We start from the raw sequence: 17,817 nt of genomic DNA on the forward strand, positions 1-17,817 counted from the left end.
GTGGGGGAGTGGGGGGCTTCTCCCTGAGGGGATGGTCAATCAGACGCAGCGGAGTCACGGTCTGTCTACATTTGCATTACATTTATGGCATTTAGCAGACACCTTTATCCAAAGCGACTTACAACAAATGTCTGTTTGTGTGTGGGTGTTTGTGTGTGTGTGTGTGTGTGTGTGTGTGTATGTGTCTGTGTGCGTGTGTGTGTATGTGTGTCCCTGGGCTCACTCTTTTAGTAGGTGTTGGAGCTGGGGCTGTCTTTTAGTAGGTGTTGGAGCTGGGGCTGTCTTTTAGTAGGTGTTGGAGCTGGGGCTGTCCTCAAAACGGACACACAGTAGCTTCTCCAATAATGGCTCATTATAAAATTCAATTCCTGTTTGTTCAGATCCTGAGGTAATGAAATTTCACAATTCAACCCTCATTTCACTGACGCTGACTGGTCTACATGACACTACTCTCTTTCGTCAACATGTCATCCATTACAGCGTTTGCACAGGGAGACTCTTCCTCTCCTTTCCTGTCATCCTCCCATTGTCAGAGACCAGCAGCCCCTTCACTTAATAGGAAGTCTTACAGAGGGACAACCTTGCTTCCTGTCTACCCTAGGCATACATATCCAGTGTCATTCCTCCAATCCCCCTCTCCCTCCCTCCCTTCCTGTCCCTGCAAGGGAACTGACCCTTATCCATCTGACTGTGCAATCTGGTTAAACATATGGTGGAGAAAAGCCTGTAGGCTGCGGAGATGTTAGGGACTCACTCATTCTTGTGTAGGTGCAGCCTCAGCTCCTCTCCCTGGGCCGTGATCAAGACGTCTGCCTCAGAGGGACGCTGGTAAGAACATACGTACAGTACATCTGGATTACTAATCTGGACTGCATTGAAACGGCCATGCTGTCACAAGGATGGTCAATGGGATTAGGTGTACTGTGAACATCTTCTCCAAATGGAATTACAGGGAGGGAATGGGATCAGAACAGAAGTGAGAAGAAAGTAAGATACAAGTGGAGTGACCAATGGCTTAAAACCCTGTAGATCAGTCTCAGTGGAGGCTGGTGGAGGTAGAAATCGGAGGACAGGCTCGTTGTAATGCATGGAATAAGGAATGGTATCAAACACAGCACACAATAACAACAACAAAGCTACACACGTGTTTGATACCATTCCTCATTCTTTTTCCATGCATTACAATGAGCCCGTCCTCTGATTTCTACCTCCACCAGCCTCCACTGAGATCAGTATATACTGTAGATCAGTGAGTGTGACAGTAGGGGCCAAAGAACACCCTACAGTGTAGAGAGCTTTGAATGAAGACATCAGATGAGAGGGTCTTACCTCCTCTCCACTGGAGGACCTCTTTTGTCTGGCAGGCTGCAGCCACTGGGGATAGGTAATCTCATAGCTCTCTATGGGGTCTAGGCTGCTCCTCTGAGTGCTCTGCATCCCCTCCACTGCAGACAAGAATGACAACTATATCAATGGTGGGGACACCAGATAACAATTGATTGATTCATATCTAATTAATCTAGTCTGCAAAGAGGGAGACATGTTTGAATGGGGATGCCTCTGCAATAAGAAAAAGACAAGGAGCTAATGCACTCACAGAAAAAGTTTGAATTTCTTCACGTAGAAAAGTAGAAGTGGTTACAGTGGCTAGAACTGAAATGGCTACTGTCTTTCACAATGAACTAAAGAACAACTGATTACATACATAAAAACACACAAAAACATCATTTTCGTTCAGCAATTTATTTTGAAGTGGTAAAGATAAAAGAGATTGAAACAGTTCTGTTATTACGGAAAACGTAATAACATCATTAACAATGAATAGGACATTAAGGCCTTATACGGTATTAGTAATATTGTGAATACAGACTTAACACATAATATCTATAAAACATGAACCAACGTAATGCAAAGTTCAAATGCTGTTGCCATCATTTAGTTATTTATCATTAAAGCCGCATACACATCTCAATGCAATGGTTTCCTTATTCGGCTACTGGAATTAATAAAAGGACTTACCATTATACGCGTCTTCCCCAGATACAGTAGAGCCCACACAGAAAAGGAAAGCTATCAAATACAGACACAGTCCAGACGGTACAGCACCATAACACACATCAAAGCGGTTTATACCTACTCCTGGACACATTCTAAAATAATGGGGCTAAAACTAAAACCGGCAAGCTGCCAATTGAAACAGTTGTGCACAATCTAAATGCATGCAAAGGGTATACAGTTCCCGGTGTCCGGTGTACCGCGGCTGTTTTATTTACAATAGCATCGCGCTGTCTCTATCTATAGGATGCTTCTACAGAACCCCAGCGCATCTCTTTCATTCAGATAACCCCTCCCCTAGAGCAGCCCGTCATCGGAGAAGGGACTGGTGACTATCTATCCTTTATTGTACGGTCCATCACAATTCCCTTGTAATAGTCGTACGTCCATGAGGACATCGCAATTCGACGCACTATACTGTGTTCTGTGATAATCATATGTCAAATGATCACTGAGTCGCATAGATTTGGAGATGGCTATATTCTCCTGCAGAAGAATGCAGCAGTCATCCCTTCTAATTTTACAATACAAAATAAGATGATCGCAATGCTGGGCCGCAAGATTCCAATCGGTTGAATGTCCTTGTGGAAACTAATATATAAATAAATATATAATGACTATATATAATTTAGACAACATCAACGGTAAACTATGCACACCATGGACTTTCCCACAAATACGTGCATCACAACTTTCTCATACTATTTACAATATTGAAAAAATAACAATAATGTAAATAAATGTTTAATTTATGACTACGATACTGACATGGATTTTGTCAAATGTTTGCTGAGCTTCGATTTTTTAGCACAGCGCACAGGTGGTTTCTGGGCAGAGGGACATACAGTATTTCCATGCTGTGTGCTTGGCTGACTCTCTCACTGGGCCAGTTCACTGTTATGATAATGTATTTGATAAGAGTGATCTTTACCAGTGGTTCACATATAGTGGATTGAGTCAACATACTGTATAGGTTCTGGCTAGAACTACTACTTATAAATAAGTCTGTAATGTATGTAAGTCAGTCATGACAAAAACTGCCTGGAGCCAGGTCTTAAATAACCCCCTAAGAGACCAAGCCCAAAACACCATACAGTAGGATGCCAAGCAACCATTCACCATCCACTCTTACTGAAGCCAGGGTGTGTTAAATATGTCACACTGCCGGTTTGATATTCTTAGAAGTGGTGAGGGTGCTGCCAGACATATTCATCCTGGTCTAAATGGAGTCCTGGCAGCCCAACAAGACTCTAATTTATTGGACAGATATTGATTTTGATGTTATTCCATTAAAGGCTACCGTCCTCTTTACAAGAAACCTGCTGTAATATTGAACTTCAAGCGCTGACACTTAGAAACATTAATATTCAAAGACTAGGAATTGTCATTTGTGTATTGAAATGGTGACATTTGATATTCACACCCCCGCACAAAGATGACAGCAAGCCTCTATGTTTCGGGGGTGGGTGGGGGGGGAAGAGAGAGAGAGAGAGAGAGAGAGAGAGAGAGAGAGAGAGAGAGAGAGAGAGGGAGAGAGAGAAAGAGGGGCATTGCCCACTGTGGATCAGGCAGATGCTCTTAACAGTGTGAGACCACCAGAGCTCTCTGCAGTTAACTGGCCTTTACTCAGATCTCTGCATGCTAACTCAATAGTAGGCATGCTTGTGTTTGATATTATCCTCCACTACCTACACATCTCAGTGAGTTGCAGATTGGCCAATGATTACTTTGTCAGAGGGCTATTGTGGGTTGTTCTCTGGGCAACTGTGGAGGATCATCAAAAGAATACATATGATCGTGGTTTAATGGTTAAAAAGATCAATCATAATGCAACATTTTATTAAATGAGCCAATAGCACCAGTGTATTCAGTGATGATGCTTGTGTCAGAGGGTCCCTCTGAATAATCCATCAGCTATCGATAGAAGGAGCAATCTGTCCACTCCGACCAGACTGTTCCAAACACTGTGTCCCGTCCCATATCAGACAAAGTTACATTTCCACTAGCAGTCGTCATCTTCTAGAATGTCTGGGTGTTCCTCCCAGAACTGGTCCCCTATAATGTCACAGTGGTGGGTGTGAACCTTTTTCCTGGAGCGGATCACAGACACCTCCTTCTCCTCCTCCTCGTTAGGAAGTTTAATTAGTTTGGTCACCGTTTCATCCACCTAGGAATGAGCGATATGGATCAAATGAGTTAAACAGCATTTGAAGAAGGCTGAATTGTCATTGAATTCAAATCACCTATTCATTCATTATGAAGTCATATAAGTGTCAAAGAGTTTCCAAGCACTCACCTTCTCCCAGATGAGAGTCGTGCCTTTCCTATGGAGTGGAGACTCATTGTTGTAGTTTATATCAAACTCAGAAAATAATATTTCATTTTTATCTGCTGCCAATGTTCCCTGAGAGAGAGACAGAGAGAGAGAACAGTAAAAAGTCAATGTGAAAGGATAAACTGAGCTGGAATTTGTTGTTGTTGCACATCCCTCTTTCTCCATCTTCCATTCATTCATTCATTCATTCATATCATGGCCTCCTTATCTATTCTTCTGACATGTGACTCAGTCTCTCCTTCTCATGAGACGTAGACACTGAACCGCTGTTGCATCACCACCCCCCCCCACCCCCCCCCATCCCTCTGATCTAATATAGCCTGTTCTAATTGCTGTGTGGGAGATGTGTGATTGGTTTGAGGTCATTCTAATGCCCTGACTCACGTCCTGTGTCTTCTGTGTAGTACCACCATGACGTGCGTGTGCGTGTGCATGTGCGTGTGTGTGTTTGTGTGTGTGTGTGTCTGTTAGAATGATAACAATACACAACTGTTATTTAGTGAATCCCACTCTCACCTTTAAGCGGTCCTCTGCCTGGGTCGTGGTGAGCCCACCCTTTTGCACCAATGCCCAAAACACTGTGTTGTACATGTTATTGATATGACCTGGAAAAGGAACACACACACACACACACACACACACACACACACACACACACACACACACACACACACACACACACAATTAAACACACACAAGGTATGCACACAGTCATTACAAACAGGATGTACATAGAAGTCTAATTACAAACGGTAAAAATGTTCTGATTTGGCCCAAGGTTTATGATGCTTGCAGGTAAGACAAATTGACTGGAATTGACCATTAAATACCACGCTGAATCTCTTTTGCTTGCAATCATAATGCTGATGCCTTTTCCAAAAAATGATGAGTGTCTCCAATTTTGTTTACATTCTGCAGTTTTTGATGTACAGACTTTCATAGTGTATCTGAGTGTGTGTGCGTTTGTTTGTGTGTGTGTGTGTGTGTGTGTGTGTGTGTTCTATGTGCTTACAGTCAGCTTGTCTCCAGCTCAGGTAATCTTTCAGGTTACGGTTGCTAGGATACAGGACCACCCTGCCGTCGAACCCTGGGGGGTAGAGGAGGGTCTGCTTCCCAAAGTACTCCTTCCAGTAGAACACATAGGAGGAGGAGAACTGGGAGGCCACATGGGTCATCAGCTTACTGCAGGGAGAGGCAGGTGAGAGGGTTGGAGAAGAGGTAGAGGTGGGGAGGGAAGACAAAGGCTTCAAAACCCTTAATTCCTGTCCATTCTCACACGTACAAAACATTGACGTAGACACACAACAACTCAGTTTGAGGCAGGAATAAATAATCTATGATATTCGTTTGAATGGGTAGGTTGGGCTTCATGTACTGCAGTGGAGGTAGAAATCTGAGGACGATTCACACGTGTTTGATACCATTCCTCATCCCTTTCCATGCATTCCAATGAGCCCGCCCTCAGATTTCTGCCTCCACCATCCGCCTCTGATGTACTGTACCTGGCTCTTCTCTTGAACCAATTGGAGCTCCTCTTGAAGACGAAGCTGAACTCGTCACTCTGTCCGTACGAGATGATGACGTCATCCATGTCTTCCATGACAGAGCGAGCGCTGCGGGTCATCAGGCCCAGGGCTCTGTTGTCATTGGGCTTGGCAAAGTTGTGCTGCTCCGCAAACCTGCAGACACACAGGCATGCAGAGTCAGTTCTATAGATATAGCTAAAAGACAGACTAGACTCTTCTCATGTTACCCTGTTTAAGGGGGGCATCTCAGTGTTGTCCTCTCCTTGTCTCCTCTCTCTGCACTGATCTGAAAGCACTTGAGAAAGGAACGCCTTTAAGTGAGAAAATCCTGACTTTGTTGTCTTCACCTGTACTTCTTTTATAGACTAGTTCAGACAGCGGAGAGTGTGAGGTAGTCTCGTTCCCAGACACTTCCGCCCGAGCCTGGGGACGAGGAGACTGGAGGATGCCATTAATACAGACTCTTATCTAGGCTACTTACTTGTGGAAGTTGCGCCCGTCCAATCGCACAACGATGTAGCAGTTTCGCAGACAGGTGTCATCAGTTTCGAAGTTTCGGACGTACTCGAACTTGCTCTTTGCCATTCTAGAGCTGGTACAGAAACTGGCTACTGATTTGAGGATGGATGTCGTTATGCCTACAGAGAGTCTGCACGTCGTCCGAATGAACATCAGGGTTCTTTTGGGACACAAGCAGTGTAAGGTTAGTTAGCTTGCACCCATCGTCTTTCTTTCTCTAAAGTCCTGTATCTTTCAAGTAGCCCAGGTCTCTCACAAAATAGACTGCTAGCCAAAAGCTAACGTCAGCTACTTACAAATAGTTTAATCATTTTCGGCTCATGATGAATACTCCTCAAACTAATATAACTTAGATTTAGAAGAAGTATTGACTTGGCAAGCTAGCACTGAGGTCGCAGCAGGACATAACACACGTTTTTCTCAATTGAGAGTAAACAGTCCATCTATGAAATGAGTCGTAGTACAGCAAATGCTTAGAACATGAGTTCCGAGACCCATACAATCCCTCACTAAGGTTAAAAAAATAAATAAAATAATCTAAAAGAAGAAGACTAGTCGTTCACAGAAACGATTGCATGGAAAAAGCAACTGTTTAACATGTTTCTAGTCGTCAATGATATGGATACGATTTTTTTGCTGATTGATCTGGTGGGCTCTAATCAATCACAATAACGCCCTCGTGTGGTCAAAACATAAACATCAACTGAAGGAGACTTAAATTCCCATAATTCCTAGCTGCTCCGCCCAAGTTGTTTCAAACATGGAGGAGAGGGAAAGAAGAGGAGAGAAAAGTCGCATTGAAACTGGCACCAAAGAGAAAGCACCATCAAGTTCATGTGCTCCGAATGTTGCTGAGGCTGAGGGATCGGACACTAATCGTGATACGGCTGAAGACGAGGATATTCATGCCAAGCTAGACGTAAGCTCTGATAAGTTTGATCCACTTCTGGCCTTATACTCCCCGACAGTGCCTCTTCCCTTCCCCAATATCAAGTGCTTCAACAACATAGCCGAGTATGAGAGCTTCCTCAAAGGAGGCCGGGGCAGAGCTAAGCCGGAGAATGTGGAGAAAAAGCAGCGGAAAGCCAGGAAGGGGATAGCGGATCCAGAGCGCATCGAGCGACTGAAGAAACTCATGGTGCACAACGCCGTGCCCGAGGAAGGGGAGGGCAGTAGTGCAAGACACTCTAGAAGAAACAAGGCTCCTAAAAATGTCCTGACAAGGATGCCTCGTATGTCATGATTTTTTTCGAACTACAATCATTTATCTGTGTATGTGACATGACTTGACTAGCATTACCCTCCTCATGCTGCGCTATACTGTGCGTAGGCTATGTCAGTTGATAATATCAAAGTGAGTAGATTGATTGACCGATTCTTTCTGCTCCCTGTCTGTGCAGTTCATACTGGAAGTCCTTTAGGAGAGTTGCACCGCTGTGTTGAGGAGAGGATAAGGGTGAAGGTTCACATCAGGACCTTCAAGGGTCTACGAGGAGTGTGCTCTGGCTTCATCGTGGCTTTTGACAAGTTCTGGAACATGGTAAGTCTGTCCATAGCTCCGACGCGACACTCCATCATTTCATGCCGTAATGGCTTGCCGTACCTTGGGACTTAATTCAACCATTAGTGCTCTTACCTGATCAGCATCCCGGTTTTTAAAGTATTCGCGTACTCTCCATCATCAACGTTTTCATCGGCCCCACAAAATGCCCAAAAGGCTGCTTTATACCCATACAAATTAACTTTATACCCGAAGCCACGGTGGAAAACTCTAGCATATTTGTTTACAATTATGGGGTTTAGCCAATAACCTGCTGGTCTACCGGTACATGCGGAAATGTGGAGTGCCATGTTTGTGTTTTCCACTGTGGCTTCGAATATAACATTGATTTTGTAGTCATGCTGATCAGGTAAGGGCACTAATGGTTAAATTAAGTCCCAAGCTCCTCAGGAGTGTGTGTCTGAGCTAGTCCGTCCCCTGGCCCCCAACTCCATGCTCCCCAGTTTTTCTATCTGATGCAAGTAAATGCCCACATGGCTCTGTTGTGACATTACTAATGTAGCTACAGTATGTCATTTCCTGTCTCACAGCTCCTCCTCCTTCCTCCCTGGCAGGCAATGGTGGATGTAGATGAGACATACAAGGAGCCTCTGCGGGGAGAAGCGTTCTATCATGAGAAAGCCCTCACTGTTACACGGGTAGGTTACATGGCAGAGGCCCCCTCATTGAAAATGAACAAAACACTGTTCGCTGCTACAGACCAGTCTTAATCTGTGACCCAGCAGAAGTAGTCCTCCTGACCCAGCATTTGGGAAAAGGCAGGCGCACATTGTATCACTCTTGACAAAGAAACAGCCATCCATTCTCATAATCTGCGACACCAACTCTACCATGTACAGCATTGTATACTGTATGAGTTGTTGTCGTACAAGTCTTTTGCTGTCTCTGTAACTCCCATCTCCCCCTATCCCTCCCCCAGCTCTTTGATAAGCTAAAACTCCAGGAAAGTCCAGAGGAGGGTGCAAGTGAGAGGAAGCACACAGGCAAGGGGAAGACCATAGCCCTCCAGACCCAGCCTGGGACCCAGAAACAGACCCCAACCAGGCTGCCTCCACACACCATCACAGACCCACAGGGAGAGGACCGGAGTAGAGGGGACACCAGGGGAAGAGACGGCAGAGAGGGGGATACTAAGAGCGTGCATACCAAAACAGACCCCAGACGAGCAAAATACATAGTTGGGCCCCCTGAGAAGGATGATCCCAGAGCCCATGGGGCCCCAGTAAAGAGCCATGGGTCAGAGACTGGAGACCAGGGGCTCCAGAAGAAAGGGTCCCAGCCCTACGGGAGGGTCCACACACGTCACATAAACCAGCTCTTCATACGGGGGGAGAATGTGCTCCTCGTCAACCTGCAACCACTCTGAATGGACAGACTGTTAGAGCGGGGGGGGGGGGATTTAATTCCTTTACATGTAATCAGAGACTAATTTAGACCTTGTTTGTGGAGTCCCTTACCCAGTCAATGACATTATTTGAAACACCTCAGACACTGCTGCCCTGGTAACTGCTGGGCCCAGTATTTTAAAAATGTTTATTTTTGCAATCCAGGATTTATCTGGCAGACTTTTAGTAGTGTAGGGGAAATCAGCCATCTTGATCTGATACTGGATAGCAAACAAAGAATCTGGATCATTCTGAGTTTTGAAATATTGGGCCTTGGTAATCTGTTTATGTACTTTTCAAGGCTACATTGTCCTCTTGTTTGGCAAAAGAAATGACAAGTTGGCTGAAGCAGACAGACATGGCACCTCGTCTGTAGTCTGTTCAGAATCACATCATGGTATTATTAGAGTTTCCTGCACTGAAGCCTGTTCTACCAAGACCTACTGTATTTACAGAGGATGAAATACGCGTGAATGCACAGTTATATCATATTGATATGTATTCTCTGCTTGCTGCAGAAATGAATGGATTTGAGTAATAAAAGATGCTCAGTTCCCATGTTGGTTGTTTCTGTGTCTGGTCTGCTGTTTCTTATTATTTCATTGTTATCTTTGTGTGATGCTCACTCAATAATGAGCTTTTTCTCCCCTAATGGGATTGGCTACTGCTGCAGCTTTAGAGCCAGTGAACCTATAGTATCAGGCATAGTCAGGGACATAGGAAGTATATTTCACGAGGGGAAATTTACTGCCTAAAATGTTGTGAGGGGGCTCTTTTGTCGCAGAGAAAATGTTTTATCACCTGTTAAACAAACAATTCTGGTGACTTGATGCGAGAATAACATAGTGATTAGTGCGAGTGAAGAGCATGAAATGGTCGGGTCACAGGTAAATGACACGAGGCCTACAGACCCGATAAACAGCTCTGATCATGAGTGCATTGCATATATTTGTCAGTATGTCAATCCCAACTCATCCAGACCTGCGCTACAATCAAGCAGGCGCCTACGTCAACTCGCACCACCACACAAAATGATCGCATATATTTACTGCATCTCTGGACATCTTATGAGCATTTTTTATCCATTGAATTTCAGAAACTCACCCTTTTGACAACGTACGACACTCTTTAGAGGTGCATAATTTCTTTGTTTACAGACTCTTTGTTTACAGAAAACTTTTAATTACAACAATCGGCTACCAAATGGTGTTAAAAGTGTTTATTTATCTATTGTTTAAGACAGTATCTTCCTTTTGTGAATTGTACAGACATTTTACCAGGTGTTTCAAGACATTGTTGCCTATATGCAACATCTGAGCACAACAGATGTTGAATCCCAGTGCGCCTGGTCACTCGATGGCATCCTCTTATGTATCTCCACCAGCATATCACTGAGGCAATGCTGCATGAAAAATTCAGTCCGCGGGTGGTCAAATTCTATCTATTTATGTCTGCAGGGACATGGTAACATACCGATCCCTTGGGTATGCCTATGTCAACATTCGCACAGAGCGTGCCCTAGACACCATGTGAAGGGGTGGGGTGGGGAGGGGGGGTGGTGGTGGTGTAGGGAGAAGAGAGCTGAGTTGATACTACACTCCAGCACAGCAGGTGGCAGTGAACCACCAATGTTTGATTTACGCCCACTCAAATCACAGAAGCTGAAGAAAGTTGACCACATGGCCCTCCCCGTACAATCACAGTTAATTCAGGGGAGTGTGCCATCTAGTGTTTATAACTCTATGGGATGCATCCAAACATCACACAGTTAGCAGAGGGAGGAGAGTCAGCACCAGGAGAACTATGATGGGCCCAAAACCCACCGCTGTTGCTCCATTCAGGCAAGTGCAAGGCCAGTGCTGCAGTCCCTCTCTGTCTGGATCTCTGTCTCTGTTTCTGTCCGTGTGTCTGTCCAGGCCTGAATCCCTCCTCCGGCCGCCCCTCTCCTCCCCCCATCTCTCACGAAGCTCCTGCCGTTCCGTGGGTGGAGAGAGAGAGAGATCATCTGGGACCAGCGTGGCGGGGTGTGGGCAGTCCAGCCAATCGGTGGCCAGATATCTAGGATATCCTGCCTCTGGGGCTGAGCCTGGGTAGGGAAATTTCCAATAGGAATGTCCTTTGAAGAGGTAGATGGAGCCTGGGGGAGGAGGGAGGAGCTTAGTGTATGTTGACATGGTTACATTACCACAGCACGCATGTACAGTACACAGCATGCAATACAGTGAGGCATCAAGGACACACACACACACACACACACACACACACACACACACACACACACACACACACTTTCTCTCTCTCTCATATGAATCTCTGACCTATACTCTCTCACTCTCTCTCTCTCTTTCTCACCGTCTGTATCGGTGGTGATGCCATTCACTCCGTCTCTGAGGAGCTTGGTCCAGGCGTCACTGTGCTCCTCTCCTTCCTCTCCGATCTCCCCCCACATGGGCCCCTCCTCTGGGTCCCAGATCAGGCCATGCTCCCCCTCTCCGCATTCCTCTCCTCCTTCCTCTCCCCCTTCCTCTGCCCCTGTCCCCTGCCTCAGGTCTGAGAGGGGCCGGGGGTAGCCCTCCTGGAGGGAGAGGTCCCTGAACAGCCACAACTGGGAACCTATAAAGAAACAAACAAAATACCGGCCATGTGGAGAGTTACACATGAGAATGAGAGAAGTTAGAAGCAAAAGACTCATACATATGCAGAATTGAGCCAAGCAATAATTCCTCTCTGCACTTTTTGATAGTTCATGCTTCATGGATGTATTGATGTAGTGCAGGGTGAAGTTGCCCACCGATTCTTGTCTTGAGTCTTAAGGGTAACTTCAACCTGGAGCTATGGAGTCTATGTTGAAGATGGTGTTTGTGTGTGTGTGTGTGTGTGTGTGTGTGTGTGTGTGTGTGTGTGTGTGTGTGTGTGTGTGTGTGTGTGTCTGAGGTTACCGCTGATGAAGATGATGGCGTGGTCCGAGTGTCTCTCCAGCACGGCCCTAAGGGGAGGCAGGTTAGGGGGCAGACCTCCCCACAGCCTCCGCACAGAGGCCCCCCGCCCCGACACCAGGCCCCCGCTACTGACCCGCCACATATTCAGCCCTGACGGAGAGAGAGAGAGGCAGGGAAGGGGAGGAGGCACAGTATAAAGGGAAAGGGAGAGAAAGAAGGATGAAGAGAAGCAAGGTAGAGAGTTTATTTAGTGCACCGTCCTGCAGTAGTGGGATAGATCCACTAGAGGGCCACCATCGACTCATGTCAGTAATGTAGGCACTGTATGGGAGCAGAGGTTGAAAAACCCTAGGCCTTGGGGATAGAATCCCATAGAGCAGAGGTCACACACTCACTCACCTTTAAAGAAGAACGTCTCTCCCCTTATCTTGGCCACTGCATCAAAGCTAGTGTTACAGCGATCCACAGAATGGCTGAAAGAGTGAGAGGGGAAAGAGAGACTTTTTTTGGGGGGGGGGGGAATTATGCCTATAATTATAATTATAATTTTGTATAATCTTTTCATGTCGTCCAATTAGGGGAGGGTTGGAGCAGGGGAAAAAAAGGGACTAGAAATTATGGAAGTCATTCTATTGGATATAACTTAAATTCTATTTTTCAAAGCTATCCCTTAAAAAATATAATAATAATAATAATAATAATAATAATAATAATAATAATAATATTTCAAAATGTAAGAAGCTGTTTGTGGCCCGGTGTGCAGTACCTGTTTCTGTGTCTGTGCTCGCGATGTCGTAACTGAGGCTCAGGTGGCAGGTGAGGGGCATCTGTGGCTAGTACATGATCTCTCTTACCTACAAATCACACACACACACACACACACACACACACACACACACACACAGTTATGGACAAGTAATAGCAGCCACATTACGAGAATACACGCACACATGCACGCACGCACGCACACACGCACACAGGCACGCACGCACACACACACACACACACACACACACACACACACACACACACACACACACACACACACACACACACACACACACACACACACACACACACTGACCATAGAGCTTGGTGATGTGCTCCAGGTCGTGGGGGCCCAGGCGGTAGTGTAGGGGGTCTCCAGCAGGGCCCTGGTAGTAAGGTCTCATTACAGAGCGACGGGCAGAGGAGTGAGACAGGCCCAGAGCGTGACCAAACTCATGCACCAGCACCGTGAACAGGTCTGTGCCCTCAGACACTGGGGAGAGGGGGAGAGGTAGAGAATACTCAGTTACAGTACACACTATGAGCCTAGAGAATGGCCATACAGTGGAGTAATGAACCCCCCACCATCCTCTGTCCACTCACCTGACTGGCGGAAGGCCCAATCCTCCTCCGCATCCAGGTGGACTCCGCCGGCTCGGGCAGGATCAGAGGGGAAGAAGGCGTGGCCCACGGCACCCCCTGCGCCATCAAAGGGGTAGCCATCACCATGCAAACCTTGGAGGAAGTCCACCTGCAGGTCCGCTGCCTCCGGGCCTCCCACCTGGCAACAGAGGAACCCAGGAAGTGAGGTCAAGCAAGGAGAGAGAGAGAGATAGAGACAGGCAGGTACATCAACCTAACAAAGACTCATACCTCATGGAACTCCAGTGGGGTTGGCTCCGCCCACACCCTCAGAGCGTAGAACACCAGGGAGCGAATCGTCTCGCGGGAGAGAGAGGAGGAGGCGGGGTATGAGTGTAACCTAAAAACAATGAGAGAGAGAGAGAGAATGTTAGGTCAGGATGACAGCTCATTCAGAGTGCCGTGATCATGATGATGGAGGAGAGATGAGTGAGATGGAGTGAGGATGAGTGAGATGGAGGGATGGGAAAGAAGGATGAGATGAAAGAGTGATGAGTGAGATAGAGGGATGGAAGCAAGGATGAGATGGAGGAGGGGTGATGATGATGATGATGATGATGATGGAGGGTGGATGAGTGGTCATTTAACTGAACCTCCAGTTGATGCTCCTCCGTGTCCATGTGGACACTGCCCTCTTCCTCCTCAGGCTCCGCCCCTCCGGCAGCTGAGTGGACAGTGGTTTGGGCTCCTCCCCCTCATCTGGCAGGGAACACCGTGGGGTGTGCATCAAAGCTAGAGTCTCCTCATCTGAGATCAGAGAGAGGAAATCAACATCATGGGAGCAGAGGGAAAGAGAGAGAGAGAGAGAGAGAGAGAGAGAGAGAGAGAATGTGTGTGTGTGTGTTTCAGAGAAATAGAATGTGAGATTTAATGTGGGTGTGTCGGACTGGACAGAGAGAGTGAGGGACAGAGAAAGACACTCATCTCCCCAACCTCACCTACAACTCCTGTCTCTTTGAGGCCAGCAAATCTCTGCATGACTTTTACAGCATGAGTGACAGCTGTCCAAGCCTGGAGCTGCCCAGTGGATGGGTCAGGGGGAGGGAGGTAGCCATACCTCATCAGCCAATCCTGGGAGAGTAACGAGAGGCACTTCATTGAGAGGCATCACAGAGGAATAGATGATTCAGAATGTGGCACAAGATATATAGATACAATAGATAGATCTAGATTTAGGCTACAAACAAGTGTAAACACTAATCCACACCACCTGTCACATCACCAAGAACCCCCCCCCCCCCCCAACACACACACACACACACACACACACACACACACACACACATACACACACACACACACACACACACACACACACACACACACACACACACATTAGTCCTTGGTAAACATTGTTGTATGATGTATTTGAGGAAAGAAAAACATCTCACTAAACAGAGGTTTTCTCTACCAAGGTGTCAATCTGTCTGTGAAGAACCTGGATGATGGCTTGGATGTCGAGCATCTGTGCAAAGAGTTCTCCCTCTTCGGAACAATCACCAATGCAAAGGTGACGATGGAGGATGTACGCAGCAAGGGCTTTGGCTTTGTGTGCTTGTTCGCCCCCGAGGACGCCACCAAGGCTGTGACTGAGATGAATGGCCGCATCGTGGCCACCAAACCCCTGTACGTGGCCCTGGCCAAGTGCAAGGAGCAGCGCCAGGCACATGCCACCAGCCAGTGCATGCAGAGGATGGCCAGCGTCCCCTATAAACATGCTCCACCCTCTAGATACATCATGGCTGCCTTTCCACAAGCCCAGAACTGTGCTACATGCTACTACACCAACCAGCAGGCTCAGCTGAGAACCACTCCGTGTTACACCACCCAGAACACCATGCATCCATCGGCTCCCAGGCCTCAGAGTGCACCAAAATGCAGCTATTGACCTATGCTAAGGCCCTGAATGTCATGTGGGGCAGAAGATAAGTTATTGAGGTAGCTGAGTGAGGATCAGCAGTTGACTGGTCTTCAGTGTGTTTGTGAGAGTCAAACTAACTCAATAGACTAATCTCCCGTAAGGATATAGGCCCTTGTACATGAAACTCAGTTTCTGACCAGGGAAATGTGTCAAATCAAGAGATCCCAAATCAAAACCATTATGGATAGACTATGCATGCATTATTAGACAATGCACATGTCCTCTGGTAGTCACAGTAGGCTAACTACTGTTGGCCTATATTATCACAATGTTGTTTTACAAAAAGCATGAATGTCATATAATGACAAAAGCTTGCTGTGGGCTTACACTCCATGATTACTGTAATTCGCCCAACTCTCTCTACGTATTTGTCCTTACCACCAGTCTGGAGCTCTCGTCCTCCGTGGGGGTGACAGGAGCAGAGGAGGTCGAGGGAATTGTGTCCGTAGGGGTAACCGAGTGTTGGGTACCTACAACGGAAACTGTTTGGGTGCGCTCGCACACGCACAGGAGGAAAACGCTCCACGCTGCCGCCTTCATCATCCCACTCACATGTTTCATGAAAAATGTTTCAAAACAAAACAGAGAGGAGTTTATTGCCTCCTTCGGAGTCGGTGAGAAATCATCTGGCCTTCATGGTTGGGTTGTGAGTGAGGAGTGCTGGCAGGAATGATGCCTCCTGGGGCGTCGATGCACGGCTGGTAAAACGCTCTGGAGACGCAATGGAGCCACCGGTAGTATTTTCTGTCTCTGCCAAAAAAAAACATTAATGTAATCCCTGCCATCGTGCTCAATGTCTCTCCCTACATAATTGTTTTCGCATGAAGGGCTTTACGTGGCTTTTAATCCAGAGCAACCAACAACATGTGCAAACTACAGCTGCATGAACCTATACTAAACCTACAAAGATACATGGTTTTACTCTGTGAGACATTACCCCTCTTATTTGTGGAATATAGAATGTACACAATTCGGCTACACAGCCACAGAAAAGTGGCCAATTGGATGTTAGTGTAAAAGAAAACCAAATCCAATTCCACAAAGGCAGGGGGTGGGGGGTTGTTAGGGGGGAAGAGAAGGATGTGGCGGTTTAATTAAATTAGCGGGTGTCATTTAGTAAAAGTATGGGGGGTGGGGGGGGGGGTGGGCTGGAGGGAGAGAGGAGAACAGTCGTAAAGTAATGGGATTAAAGTGGAGAGGGGATTCAGTTCTTCTCTCAAGGGATAGATAGAAGGTGCGATGGAGCTGTTGTGTGGATGAAGGGAGAGAATAAAGGGATGTAAGGATAGAGGGAAAGAGATAGGGGCTAAAAGAGAGGGTGAAGTTGAATGTGTGTGCGGGTGGAGAGAGTGACATGTGGCATGTGGCATGTGTTTGGTTTGGTAATGAAGTGCCCGGGTCAGTGGGTGTTAATGAATTGATTCTTTAATTATGTAAGGTTGCAAACAGGCACTCTTGTGACCATCTGTGTGCCGTGAGATCCAAGACACTCACTCACACGGTTTGCAGTTTGCATCCTCTGCCAGAAAATATGGCAGAAAAACACACACACACACACACACACGCACGCACACGCACGCACACACACGCACACACGCACACACACACACACACACACACACACACAAATGAATAGTGAGTGTGTTACATACATTTAAAAGCTACAAGGCAGCATACCAATACTGTGGCAATACAGCAAAGTGCAAGAATAATGTGCAAACACACACACTGATGACATAGTTTATAACTGCAATGCAGTTAAATAAACAAATGTTAATTAGTAAAAAAAAAAGATAAACATCTATTGTTGATCATGTGCTTACCTTATTCTTCTTCCTTTACTTCTCTCCTTCTCCTTCCTTCTCCTTCCTCTCCTTCCCTCTACTTCCCTCTCCTTCCCTCTACTTCCCTCTCGCTCGTTCGCTGTCTGTGAACAGATGTGTCCCTCTTTCATCCCTCCCTCTAACCCACTCTCTCCCCCTTTCCTCCCTCAAACCCCCTCCACTCACCCCCCTCCTTGTGGTCTCTCACAATAGCCCCTTCCATACGGTATACCCCCCACCCCCACCACACACGCACACACACATACAGCCACCGGGGGGGGTGTCAATACAGAGAAAGCCTCTTTCCATCCTGTAAGAAGATTTTGTGTTTTCCTTAGTATCA

At 46.6% G+C, this 17,817-nt stretch overlaps 4 protein-coding genes across 5 annotated transcripts in view; 1 reads left to right on the top strand and 3 right to left on the bottom strand.

Moving 5' to 3' along the window:
- adam19b (ADAM metallopeptidase domain 19b) overlaps window positions 1–1,437 on the bottom strand; it is a gene marked incomplete at its 5' end in the record, with an annotated part of 16,796 nt that extends 15,359 nt beyond the window's left edge. Inside the window, 2 exons of the mRNA XM_083685586.1 lie at window positions 755–825; window positions 1,330–1,437. Of these exons, the coding sequence (XP_083541712.1) occupies window positions 755–825; window positions 1,330–1,437 (179 nt within the window). The remainder of the gene's footprint in view (window positions 1–754; window positions 826–1,329) is intronic.
- Window positions 1,438–3,841: 2,404 nt separating this feature from the next.
- On the bottom strand, window positions 3,842–6,864 carry thg1l (tRNA-histidine guanylyltransferase 1-like). 2 transcript variants are annotated; one of them, XM_083686212.1, is made up of 7 exons: window positions 6,732–6,864; window positions 6,398–6,595; window positions 5,893–6,069; window positions 5,403–5,572; window positions 4,907–4,995; window positions 4,352–4,459; window positions 3,842–4,222 (listed from the first exon to the last, which is right to left on the bottom strand). In XM_083686212.1, exons 2-7 carry the CDS (start codon window positions 6,586–6,588, stop codon window positions 4,058–4,060), a joined length of 900 nt encoding a protein of 299 aa, XP_083542338.1. In that variant the 5' UTR covers window positions 6,589–6,595; window positions 6,732–6,864; the 3' UTR covers window positions 3,842–4,057. The 2 variants fall into 2 exon arrangements, with proteins under 2 accessions (XP_083542338.1, XP_083542337.1); XM_083686211.1 differs by having other exon boundaries at window positions 6,398–6,864.
- A 331-nt stretch (window positions 6,865–7,195) lies between these two features.
- On the top strand, window positions 7,196–9,855 carry lsm11 (LSM11, U7 small nuclear RNA associated; the record flags this gene model as incomplete). Its single annotated transcript, XM_083685813.1, has 4 exons — window positions 7,196–7,667; window positions 7,836–7,975; window positions 8,551–8,634; window positions 8,916–9,855. The coding sequence occupies 4 exons, from the start codon at window positions 7,196–7,198 to the stop codon at window positions 9,360–9,362; spliced, it is 1,143 nt and encodes a 380-aa protein (XP_083541939.1). The 3' UTR covers window positions 9,363–9,855.
- A 1,286-nt stretch (window positions 9,856–11,141) lies between these two features.
- On the bottom strand, window positions 11,142–16,191 carry mmp17b (matrix metallopeptidase 17b; the record flags this gene model as incomplete). Its single annotated transcript, XM_083685589.1, has 11 exons — window positions 11,142–11,518; window positions 11,734–11,994; window positions 12,321–12,470; window positions 12,720–12,793; window positions 13,087–13,174; window positions 13,405–13,581; window positions 13,692–13,869; window positions 13,962–14,070; window positions 14,324–14,477; window positions 14,669–14,801; window positions 16,030–16,191. 11 exons carry the CDS (start codon window positions 16,189–16,191, stop codon window positions 11,142–11,144), a joined length of 1,863 nt encoding a protein of 620 aa, XP_083541715.1.
- Between the last annotated feature and the right edge of the window lie 1,626 nt (window positions 16,192–17,817).

This window comes from Argentina silus, assembly GCF_951799395.1.
Source record: "Argentina silus genome assembly, chromosome: 15".
Classification (NCBI taxonomy): domain Eukaryota; kingdom Metazoa; phylum Chordata; class Actinopteri; order Argentiniformes; family Argentinidae; genus Argentina; species Argentina silus.